At 36.2% G+C, this 12902-nt stretch overlaps 1 protein-coding gene across 1 annotated transcript; it reads left to right on the top strand.

Annotated features, from left to right (window-relative positions):
* Window positions 1–130: 130 nt before the first annotated feature.
* gucy2cb (guanylate cyclase 2Cb) lies at window positions 131–12890 on the top strand. Its single transcript, XM_058407263.1, has 27 exons — window positions 131–1048; window positions 2221–2333; window positions 2426–2493; window positions 3851–4066; window positions 4231–4346; window positions 4446–4545; window positions 4675–4774; window positions 4982–5114; window positions 5225–5307; window positions 5521–5641; window positions 5864–5948; window positions 6047–6143; window positions 6547–6609; window positions 6696–6767; window positions 8480–8584; window positions 8675–8761; window positions 8845–8977; window positions 9058–9195; window positions 9395–9483; window positions 9620–9711; window positions 10010–10165; window positions 10277–10469; window positions 10580–10754; window positions 11462–11560; window positions 11724–11818; window positions 11948–12024; window positions 12459–12890. Exons 1-27 carry the CDS (start codon window positions 850–852, stop codon window positions 12655–12657), a joined length of 3204 nt encoding a protein of 1067 aa, XP_058263246.1. The 5' UTR covers window positions 131–849; the 3' UTR covers window positions 12658–12890.
* The last annotated feature ends 12 nt before the right edge of the window (window positions 12891–12902 follow it).

The raw sequence follows: 12902 nt of genomic DNA, 5'->3' as shown, positions 1-12902 counted from the left end.
TTTCATATCACAGACCACACCAGCAGGTGACCAGGTATCACTCTATAATCCATCCATTTTCTGTATCTGCTTTGTTCCTAATTAGGGTCACAGGGATCTGCTGGAGCCTATCCCAGCACACATTGGGCGAAAGGCAAGGCTACACCCTGGACAGGTCACCAGTCCATCACAGGGCCACACATATAGACAGACAACCATACACACTCATTCCTGTGGGAGGAAACCGGAGTACCTGGAGTAAACCCACACAAGCACAGGGAGAACATGCAAACTCCACACTGTTTGAACCCGGGACCTTCTTGCTGTGAGGCAATAGTGCTAACCACCGTGCTGCCCTCACTCTATAATTGTTCCACCGTAGTTGCATAACTAATGGTGCTGCGGGACTAATTGATCAGATGGGAGCAGATCTACAAGGTAGGTATACGTGTTTCAACAGAGATGAGCTCTTATCTCATCAAGTCTCACCTCAGATGCAGACCAGGTTTATGACCGCGTTTATTTCCCTCTCTGTAGTTCATTAACGAGTAGGTGTCTCAGAGAGCAGAAACAACTCACTTTGACTGTCAACTTCTTTGCGTCGGTTTATTTTTTATTTGTTTATATAGGTTTTTTTAATTTTTTTTATTTCTTTTCTTGTAGTAATTGGTCTAGGCTAAATGTCAATAATAAAACAGACACAGAGGAATTACCTTCATTAGGTTGTAATTTTTTTTTTTTTTTGATGGCTTTTTGGCCCATTAAACACTACGACTTGCTTTTCAAAGAATTTATTTACACGATTAACTCTTAAAAAAGCTTAGACCTAGGCCTTAGATCTAGACGTGTTGTAACTGCTGGTAATGAATAATGTGTTACTGGCTTTTTGTGTGTTTGTTGTGGACTTTCCTGAGTGGAACTCACTCGATGATCCAGTCTTGCCTAAACGGTAAGTACCTGATGAACGTGGTGTTGCTGCAAGACGGCGTGTCCCCCTGGAGTATGAACTTCGTGAAACCAGCGGTGATGAAAGCAATTGAAACCGACACGGAAATCAACTACAGCAATGGTAGATGTTTACTCCTTGTAAATAAGTTATTCTACACATTTTTAATGTTTGTGTACAAATACACATAGTCAACTGTTTATATATTCCTGTGTGGTCCTTATATGTCCCAACTCACTGTGGATTGGTAAATCAATGATTCACATCAAGGTATAATTTCTTTTAAAAGAAGTTTTGTTTGATTTGTTCTCTATAGTGATTTGAGGTTTGGATTAAAAACCTTTTCAAAGAAAGTGACCAGTAATCAATTTAACATTAAAATGATTTAATAATAGCACTAATACCAAAAAACAGTGGATGACTATGATCAGATGTATCAATTCTTCTTCTTCTTCTTCTTCTTCTTCTTCTTCTTCTTCTTCTTCTTCTTATTATTATTATTATTATTATTATCATTATTATTATTATATTTTGTCAAGATAAATGTGTTTTTAACAGAGAATGGCAATTATATAATGGTTTGAAACTCTGGATTTACTCTGGCCATGGACTTAAATTAGTAGTACTTTGTTGGAACCTGCTACCCAACCAAGAGCTCACAGATAAAATAATAAATATAATAATAATTATTATTATTATTATAATAATTAAAGGGTCTGTTATGCTATGGGAGGCATCTGTCCACTTAGTGAAAGGTCACTGCAAAGTTAATCTTGATTGGAGTATTGTAATATTTCCCCTGTTCAGCAACAAATTGCAATATTCCAGTGTGACGTCCAGATTATGAAAGCATTTCTAGCACAATTAGTACTTTACTTAAGTAGTGGAGAGTCTTTTTTTTTTTTTTTTTTGCTACTATACAGTTCCACAGACTTGCAAAATCTGTACTAAGGAGCACTCTGGTATTTCGTTGGGGCAACAACATAATTTTTCTGTTTGTAGTTTTTTCATACATCTGTATAAAGCCTAGAAAATTTATTTTTGATTTTTGCTAGCTTTATATTATATATTGTCAAATCATTGAGCACACTGATACAATTCAAAAACTTGTCAATCAAATAAGTCATGCTCATAGTGAAGTCTAATATCAACTCACAACTTTGGGAGATACGCTGGTGAAGGTAAATTACCTTGGACTAAACTCAAACATTAGCAAAATACCATGTTATTTTATGTTTCATACATATCATTTCACATATTTTCACAAATTTCATTGTCACTGTATCTTTTTTTAGGTGTGACTCACAATCTGACCGCCACCTACAATGGATTTCAAACTGTTTATTACCGAAATAAAGGCTGTAGCAGCAGTGCCTGTGAGGGAGTAGAGATCCTGATAGACCTAAAGGTGAGAGCTCATTTCAAGCCATACTAACCTTGAGATATGGTCATCTCTCTCTGTCCACATTGCTTAATCTCATAGCCATCATTCTGTTGTAGACCTCAGGAATGATTGGCTGTGTTCTGCTGGGACCATCCTGTACCTATGCAATCTTCCAGCTGGTGGAGTGAGTTAGACTTAAAATCCTAACTTTGGGCTATACTCAGAACTAGTCCAAATGTTTTGCCAATATTTATGTGGGAAATTTTGCATGTTTTCAAACTTTGAGTGCACTCCTACTCAATTTTTCTATGCTTACCCATTTAGATTATGCAAATCACCTGCTTTTAGTTCCAGTAAAAGTGATTGAGACTGTTTTCAACAGTGTCTAGACCATGGACTTTAAACACAATTACTTTCCTTAGAACCCAAATACATTAGGGATATAAAATGTGAAATGTTTTTTAATTTTTTTTTTTTTTTTTTTTTTTTAAATTACTAATATGAATGAAAAGATATTTAAGGCAAGTATTCAACAGGAGTGTAGTATGTTGTGAATGTAATATTTGGTTAAAAATCAATTTAATTTCAACAATATGGCTTCTATGGCTTATAAAGTATAAGGGACTTGATTTAGTTTAATCTATTATTTTACTTGTGCACACAGTTTAATGAAGCCATGAGTTAATGAAATGTCATGAAATGATGTGAATTTTTATTAAATGTATGTATGACAATCGCTTTTATCGCACTTTCAGTTTGCTGTTTTGAATTGTTAACTGTCGAGAAATAATGCCAGGGTTTTATTTCAGCATATTCTCCATTAAAAAACAAACAAAAAAACAAACAAACACAAAAACATGCCACTGGGCTGAAGTTTAAGCTGACAGAGCATTCCTTTGCTATGGTTACAGCTCACTGTATTCATAACTTTATCAATGAAAGAATTTGTCCTCCAGATAAGGCCCCCTGATTCAGATGCTGTCTTCACTGATGTACTCTGTGAGAAAAAAGTTTTTCATGCACTTTAAAAGACGGTATCTATTAATTCAATTACAAATCATACCTATGCATTTATATTAGACTCAAAAGACATTCTGTAGTTTTGTGAGCATTTACAATGGCCAGAAGATGAATTTCAGCATGAACATTTTGGTTACATGAAGCTCTCAGACAGTGATGCTGGACTTAACACTTGCTTCTTGCTTGAGCCAATATCAAGCCAGAAAATGCACTATAGTTAAAGTTCAGAATCCAGCATAAATATGATGTGCTTCTGTTTTACTCATTTCGATATAATATCCTCATTATGCACTTTAACTCAATTCTAAATAAGGCCCTTTGCTTGAAATTTGTTTCCACAAAAATGGCTAAACTGTGATCTTTAATGGAAAGGCATTTTAATACTATTACTGTTGAAACTGTGCTTCATGTTATATATTTGCCTTTCAAATCAGTAACATTTTTGCCCAGGTTCTATAAAGATCTGCTACAGTTTGCAAATTATTTTATTTTTATTGTATGTGTTACCTGATCTTTGGCAGCATTGACGTTGGTCTAGAACTCAATATGCCCATCATCTCGGCGGGGGGCTTTGGCCTGTCCTGTGACTACAAGGCTAACCTCACACGCCTCCTGCCTCCAGCTCGCAAGATCTCTGACTTCTTTATCAACTTCTGGAAATTCTCTGATGATATTAAGCCTTCATGGAATAAGACATATCTCTACAAAAAAACCAATAACACTGAGGACTGCTTTTGGTGAGTATATTCTTTGCATGAAATAAGCTAGACCTTGAGGGGAAGGTTTACTTCAGTTCATGCAATGTTGACTTGAAAATGTATTTAGTTACTTGTGACTGTATTAGCTTATCATGTGATAAGATGCTAAAAAACATTATTATTACTTTTGTCCTTTTGACCAGGTACATGAATGCCCTAGAGGTTGACTCAGGCTCTTTTGCTGCCAGTGTTGAGAAAAGAGAGGTGCTTCGAAAAGAAGAAGAGTTCAGTGATGCGTTAAAAAATAAAGAAAGTAACTGTAAGAAGAAATTTAATGCTTTTGTTTTGTTTTCTTGCCTTTTTTACACAGGCAAAAGTGTTTTTTTCCATCATTAGCCAATGTTTGCTTTCCTTATAGTGTTTATTTTATGTGGAACTCCTGATGATATCATGGATTTGAAGAACGGCTCTCTGGAGGCCGATAATCGCATTGCCTTTATTCTCATCGATCTGTACAGGTCAGTTTTCCACCAATTACTGCTGTTTCACTTCTTTTAGTATTATTTTCTTTTTGAGTATTAATCTTTGTCAGTGTGCTCATGAGAAACAACACAGGAAACTAACCATTGCCATATTTCTCTTTTAAGTGACAAATATTATCTTGAACCCTCCAATGATGCTATGAAGAATGTCTTGGTCCTGACAATGCCCAATATTCGCAATTACATCATAACCTCCAATAATACGGTAACGGGATTTGCCGCTTTTCATTTTCAGCTTCACTTCTGTCATTCTGTACTTCTTTATCATGCATATGTGTCTTTTGTACTTTATAGAGTAATAACACACTTTTCCATTGCCAGACCATATGCCACAATGCTTTCATATATGGATGTCATACATGTTTTTTACATCTGTTTCTTCATGTCTGTTCTTTTGTCTTGCTGTCTGTAGATGAACGATTATATAGCTGCATATCATGATGCGGTGCTGCTGTTCGGGCAAGTGATGAGGCAAATTTGGAAGACACCTGTCATGGATGTAGACAGTGTCAACATTAACTATTTCAGAAATGTGTCATTTAAAGGTTACCATAATATAGACTTAAAATCCTGTTGACTTCCAAATTAAGTCTCAGTTACAGATAGTAAAATCATAATGTAAACCTGTGTGAGTATTATATGTTTATGATCACAGGAATTGCAGGAGAGTATATGTTAGATGAATATGGAGATAGAGATGTGGTGTTTTCACTGATTTACACCAACACCAACAATGAGGTAAGCAATAAATCTTCAACAACTACAAATTAATACACCAGGTTTATTTGCCAGGGATTTTTTTTTTTTTTTTTTTGCCAGGCCATGTGGGAATCACTTATTAAGCCACTACTCTAATACTGACAGAGCATATACACAGTACCTTATTAATTGGTTGCAATTAATTTGTTTTATCAGACATAAAAGCTTAAGTTCCCCTTTTCTGTCCTTTAGTACAAAGTTCTGTATAAGTTTGACACCAGCAATAATAAAACAACACTGGTTGACGTCAATCCTTCATTCATATGGCCTGAACAGAAACTTCCTGATGATCAGATTCATGCTAACAACCCAGGTGCTGTGGCTTTTCTGATTTAGTTACATTCACTGTTATCAGTTATAATACACTGACGGCATGGTCTTGAATACTGTTAAGGTTATGCACTTGAGGTCATATGTATAATAGGAGCAAAGAATGAATTCTTAATTAAACCATACTTCAGCAGCAAAATCATATGAATGTGCTTATTTACAGACCTGTTAAAATTGATTTCTAACTCACTTTATTTATGTTCAGGTCTGCGGACGCATTATATTGTTGGCATATCACTGGCCTCCCTAGTGTTGGTAGTGATAGCCACAGCTGCATTTGTCTTTTATTGGTACGTATGGACGTCAGAGATTTTATTTTATTTTCCAGTTAATATTTTAATTGTGTTTGGAGAACATAAAAGGATCAATTTCCTTTCTACTTTCCCAGGCAGAACAGGTCATACCGCCATAAACAGAAGCGATGGTCCCATATCCCTGCAGAGCTCATTACCCCTGTAGAATCCAGGAATATGGTGTCCCTAAAGGTAATATTTATCACATATACAGTCCTTAGGCTTTATGCCTTTGAATCTTTTTGTACCTTATTTTCTTTGAGCATTCTGATATTGCTAATGACATAGCTCTGTAAAAAAAAATAAAATAATGCATAGTCAGTATATGAAACAACTTTTACAGTGAAAATTTCTTTGTACCTTTCTATTGGACCACATTTATTAAAGCATTGAAACATATTAGCCAGTAGTTATACATACCTGAAAACTATGTTCATCTTTTTACAGCATCAGATCTCAGATTTCTGATCTGTCCGCATTGTGTGCTTTTAAATATATAATCAAGAAACAGCTAATAAGTCCATTTAACCACATCTAATCAAATATATTTAGAAGTAATAGATTATTAAAAACTAGACTCTCTCTGTTTAATTAGATTGATGAAGATGCCTGGAAAGATACAAGACAGAAGAATCGCCGAGCACGCTACGATAAAAAGGTGCTTTGTCATTCTTTCAGTAGCTCTCTTATCAGCATGCCTGTTCCGATAAAAGACTAAACATAACTGCATGTTTGTTGTTGCAGATTGTTATCCTTAAGGAGCTAAAGCACTCTGATGGCTACTTCAGTGAAAGCCAGAGAATAGCACTTAATGCAGTAAGCAAACATGTCCTTTTTTCTCTTTGTGATGCTTTGGACTCCATTTGCAAGAACCACTTGCCAAATGTTATACATATACCTTGGCTAAAGATATTAGTCATTTTTCCACAACTCCACACATTTCATATTACCATACATTTATTCCATTTAAACCAGTCTGGAAGAGTCAGGAAATTGGTCTAATGATACTAAGAAGTGTCTGATTGGTCAAATGACATATTTAGGAATTAATAGGGAGTTAAACATTGACCGTGAAATCCTTTACCTTTGGTGCCAGTCTAGTGCTTTTGTCCCTGATGCTATGGCAAAATCCAAGCAGCTTCATGGAAGAAAGTCCTCAGATAAAAATATTGTGGGCCTCAACAAATCAAATCAAATCACTTTATTGTCACATCACCATCGACACACATGTAGAAGAGCGTAAAACTCTTGGTTACAGCTCCAGACATTGCAGTGGAATATGGAATGTACAAATTTAAATACTACTATAAATATATGCTTTGGATAAGCAGTATGGTAATGACATATGATACATATGATACATTATTGTACAGTATACACAGTAGAATAATTCTATTCAATTCAATTCAATTTTATTTGTATAGCACTTTTAACAATGGACATTGTCTCAAAGCAGCTTTACAGAATGTAAGTAACATAAGAAACAAAGGTCCTAGATGTTAGACAAAATCATCCCTAGTGAGCAAGACTGAGGCAACTGTGAAAAACTCCCTTAGATGGTATGAGAAAAAAACAGTGGTAAATAAGCAGTATGGTAATGACCATGATGACATATGATACATAAGATATGTTATTGCACAATATTCACAGTAGACATTGTGATAATGTATAACAGTGCACTAAGTGACAATGTGTAACAGTGCACAGGTATAAATGTCAGAATCATCTACATAAATGTGCAGAAGCAGTGTACAAACACAAGGTATTGACAGAGTCTGGTGAGTTGTAAAGTGCAGTGCTTTTACAAGTCCGCTTCCTCATTCTGAGAAATTTCCAAAGAACTAAAGATAACGTTATCATCTGTATAAACAAAACATCTTATGAAGACCTTCACCATTATGACACCTACAATGCCTTGCCCTAAAGGCTTGCATGATTGGAAAAAGCCTCTGCTCTGGGACCGACATAAAAAGCCAGATGAAAGTTTGCAGGCGATCATCAAACTTTTATAGAACTGTTCTCAAAATGGAACTGTTTGGCCATAATGATCAGCATGATATATGGAGTAAACGGGTAAGGATTTCATTCAAATAACACCATCCTAATTGTGATGGATGGAGGTGGCTGCATCATGTTTATTGCTTTATTGTTTATTGTTTTTTGCAGGTTTATTGCTGGAAAATGAACTGGTGCACTTCAGTGTATATGTAATTCCACTAAAAGTGATTCATATATCTGATATCTGATATATATTTATCATATCTGATATAATAAACAAAAGCTGAAATAAATATCAAAATCTCTTAACTAATATTTTGTGTTTCTTATGGAAATAAATACCCCAATTGACAGGAAATGTCTGGTAAGATGAAATAAGAAGTGGAGTTGTGAAAAATGGAGTGTAAGGTGTAAGGTTTTGGCCTCAACTGTAAACACTTGTTTTTATATTTTTTGAAGCTAATAACCTAATGTAAACTAACGTTTTTTAAATAGGAGATAACTCTTTCTTTGGTCTGCTTTCTTTTCAGCTATTACAAATAGATTATTACAACCTAATAAAATTCTATGGTACGGTAAATATTGATCATGAGGTTCTTGGAGTGTTTGAAAACGGCGAGCGAGGATCTCTGAGGGTGTGTAGCACAGCCCAAATCACCTTAAAATTGTCCATACACTGGTTCAACTCGGATTTACATATTTTCTTTATGTCTATATTCTTTCAGCATGTACTTAATGATAGGATTTCATACCCAGAGGAGACCTTCATGGACTGGGAATTCAAAATTTCTGTCATGTATGACATTGCAAAGGTATGTTAACACTTATGTATTGTTTAAGTTCATGGTTTTGGATGTTTTGAGTAGCCTAAAGTCTTTAATATACGACCATGCAGGGCATGTCCTATCTTCACTCAAGCAACATTGAAGTCCATGGCCATCTGAAGTCCACCAACTGTGTCATAGATAATCGTATGGTAGTGAAAATAACTGGCTTCGGTTTTAATACTATCCTCAGTCCAGACAGAGGTAAGGGTTCCTTAGTTGTTGCATTTATACCGAGCAGACTTTTATTTTTGTTTCAACTAGAAATTTTTCCTTTCTCACAGATCTGTGGACTGCTCCAGAGCACTTACGTAAAGAGGGTATTTCTCAGAAGGGTGATGTTTATAGTTTTGCCATAATTGCGCAGGAAATCATGCTGAGAAAGTGCACATTCTACACAAAGGCCTGTTCTGACAAAGCTGGTGAGAATGTTAAGCTACACCTCAAACATGCACATACTGACCCCTGCTGGAGAACTATTGGTCAGATCTGTGAATACAGTATTCATTCAGATTGTAGAATGACTTCCCTCTGACGAATACCATGGTAGAGGAAAATGTTTATTATAAACAAATTCTTGAATATTACTGTATATTTAAACCCATCATTTTCTCTGAACAGAAAAGTTGGACCGGGTGCAGTTTCCCCGAAGGCTGTGTTTTTTCAGGCCTGATCTAAACTTTGAAACTGCAAGTGAAAAAGAACTGGAGGTGTGTATGGATGTATGTATATGTGTGTGTTTGTATATTGTATGTTTATATCTGTTATGTTTATGACAAAGTCCAGGGCAAACGAAAAAAATACCTATCTTGTATTGTGTGTTCTGCCCTTAATCCATGGTTTCAGGTGTACTTGCTTATCAAATCCTGTTGGGATGAAGACCCTGAGAAAAGACCAGATTTCAAAAAGGTTGAAAGCACTTTGGGAAAGATTATCAGGTAATGACTGTTCTTTCTTGTGAAACAAACTTTAAATACAGGAGAGAGAGACAGGATGGGGCAGAGGCAATAATAAAGGCAGTGTAAGACAGTACACAGTGCAATACAGGGCATAAGACAGTGCACAGAGTGCAAAAAGACATTATAACAAATGCTACTTTAAGAGCTTACAGTCTGTGTTACTGTATAGCCAGGCATAGAATTAAACAGTTCTGTATTAAGATTGGAAAGTAACTGGTGATTATTATACTAAATTGGAATTATAACAGAGGTTGATGTTTTGTCAATTTCGTCATAGTCCACACAACCAGGCCAATGAGAGTTATATGGCGAATCTGATTCGGCGGCTACAGATGTATTCCCGTAACCTGGAGCACCTGGTGGAAGAGCGAACAGCTTTGTACAAGGCAGAGAGAGATAGAGCGGACAATCTCAACTTTATGCTTCTTCCAGGGTAAAGTCCAACACTGTAGAGCTTGACTGTCTGACTGACTATGTGTGCTTAGAGCTGTGTCAGGTTTATAATGACTATAAGTCTTGAGCTAAACTCATGTGTATACTCTAGCCCAGTGGTACGCGCTCTGAAGGAGACTGGCATTGTGGAGCCTGAGCTGTTTGATGAGGTTACTATCTACTTTAGTGATATTGTGGGTTTCACCACCCTTTGCCACTACAGCACCCCCATGGAAGTGGTGGACATGCTCAATGATATTTACAAAAACTTTGACAGCATCCTCGACCATCACGATGTCTACAAGGTGCCTCTGCAAATACACTTATATAAAATTCAAACAGTATTTGTGCCCACACCATTTTGTGCTTCAGTAAATATCACATGACATTAACTCTTTGCTTATTACTGATTTAGGTGGAGACAATTGGCGATGCGTACATGGTGGTGTCAGGTCTCCCACGGCGCAATGGAGACAGACATGTGATGGACATTTGCCATATGGCATTGGACATCCTTTCCTTCATGGGCACTTTTGAGTTGCGCCACCTGCCTGGTTTGCCTGTATGGATCCGTATAGGGGTGCATTCAGGTATTGTTCAGACATACACACAGCAGGGCTATCTTTAATGGTGTGCAGGCCCTGAGTGGTATTTTTGTTATGAGTCAGGTTGAGAGAAAGTGGCTTACATGTGGTGTGCAATACAAAGTTGTAGAAGAAAACCATCATGTGAATGACAGCATAGCAGGACTAAATACTATTCAATCACTGTCTTAGCTAGCTGTTTAGCTACACTACCACTCAAAAGTTTGGGATCACTTGCATATTTCAGCTTGATTTCAGCTACGGAGGAAGACTCCATCAGCCAATCCATCTTGTAGGAGATGCTTCAGGAAGCATGGGGTGAAATCTCATCAGATTATCTTGAAAAATTGACAGCTAGAATGCCCAGGCTGTAATTGCTGCAAAAGGTGTTTTTTTGATGAAGGCAAAGTTTGAAGAAAACATTCATCATTTCCATCAAAATTATTATTTCTAACTCTGACATATCAGCATGTCCTGTTCTTTTGCTATATTTTCTATTCAGGCTCAATTCCTGTGTGTTTCCTTGGAAAATAATAAAATTTTTGAGTGATCCCAAACTTTTGAGCTGTAATGTATATCTACTGCTCAGATTTAGTGGTGTAAAAAGTGGTGTATATGTAGTGGAAATAAAATACACTGAGTAAATTGTGATTTAGTGAGTGTTCATGTGTGTTTAGTGAGTGTTCAATAACTACTACTTCTTGTATGCATAGGCCCTTGTGCTGCAGGTGTTGTGGGGCTTAAGATGCCCAGATACTGTCTGTTTGGAGACACAGTGAACACTGCCTCTCGCATGGAGTCCACAGGATTACGTAAGTATCACCAGTAAACCAAAACTAAATGCATTATTTACTTTCTGCTCCCATACTTATTCATTTAAGTTCCGCACAGAAATCCCTAGCATTCCATTTGCACTGGTAAAGACTGTCTGGCAGATTGATTATAGATTTTATTTCTTGTCAATACCTGATATAGCCTTGAGAATCCATGTAAGTCAGTCAACAATCAACATTATCGAGCGGGCTGACTGCAAGTTTGAATATATGAAGCGAGGAGAGACATATTTAAAGGTATGTCTGATTTAAGAAAAATTAGAATTTGTAAATGTGTGTAGATGTATGTAGAAAAACTATTTTTTCTTTTACCATTACACCATTATTCTTTTTTTTTTTTTGTCTCATTACCATTGTCATCATTAGGGTAAAGGCAAAGAGACAACTTACTGGTTAACAGGAGTTACTGGACAAAACTACAACCTGCCAAAACCCCCAACAGCGTGAGTCAGACAACTTTTTACTCTGTACTTTTTCATTTTAATTTCAGCAAAAAGAAATGATTGAATTAAAGCAGTACATTTGCAAACCTGTTTCATGCCCTTGTTGGAATATCTTAACATGCACAAGGGGTTATTCAGATGTAATACACTGCACCAGGCTATTATACAGGGTTCACTGAAGCTAGCATTTTATGTTAAAAAACATGATTATTTGCAATTCCACATTAAAAAACTACATAGTCAGATAACAAATGTTTCTGGGTTTTATCCTGCAGCTACACACAATACATAAGACATATAGTAAATTTTCTTGTTTGTTGTATTCTCATTAAACTCTCTCAGAAAATAATTGTGAGCTTCTGTGTTTGATTATTAAAGTTGAACTAAGTTACATGTGTAGCTAATCTACTGTAATCTTCCACTGGTGAGGGTAGTGAAAACTTCCAGCGTCTGCAGCAAGACCTGGCAGAGATGATAAAGTGTTGTCTGGAGCAGCGGTCTCCAAGTCTTGAGAAGAGGAAGACACTTTCAGCACGTCAGAGGAAGCTCAGATTTCAGTTAGAGCTGAGTGACAGTGAGCAGCCTGAGTACTTCCATCTCGCCACTGTAGACAACCTTAGTACATACCTGTAACCTGTACAAATGTTGCATTTTGAACTGGAAAGGATACTTTTATTAGTTTATAGTATGTGTCTGTATTTCACTTGTAAGTGTGAACATTTTTAAACCCTGTATGTTTTTTTTATTTACCAGAAGCGGCGAACCATTTTCAACAGATGTAGTTATTAAAACGTTCTTTACTACTCTTCATTAAAAGTTTTTTCAGACATCACATCATTTGCAATAAAACCACTAAACTCAAAGAATATTTATGTTTT

The sequence above is a fragment of the Hemibagrus wyckioides genome, linkage group LG13, assembly GCF_019097595.1.
Source record: "Hemibagrus wyckioides isolate EC202008001 linkage group LG13, SWU_Hwy_1.0, whole genome shotgun sequence".
Taxonomy (NCBI): Eukaryota; Metazoa; Chordata; class Actinopteri; order Siluriformes; family Bagridae; genus Hemibagrus; species Hemibagrus wyckioides.
This window is presented reverse-complemented; position numbering and strand designations above follow the sequence as displayed.

Excerpts from the sequence above, each read along its gene's own strand:
- gucy2cb (XM_058407263.1), top strand. The coding sequence starts at position 850 with ATGTGTTACTGGCTTTTTGTGTGTTTGTTGTGGACTTTCCTGAGTGGA. Across the intron at positions 2,494-3,850 it reads GCAATCTTCCAGCTGGTGGA|CATTGACGTTGGTCTAGAAC; the intron begins GTGAGTTAGACT and ends GATCTTTGGCAG. Across the intron at positions 11,561-11,723 it reads CATGGAGTCCACAGGATTAC|CCTTGAGAATCCATGTAAGT; the intron begins GTAAGTATCACC and ends TACCTGATATAG.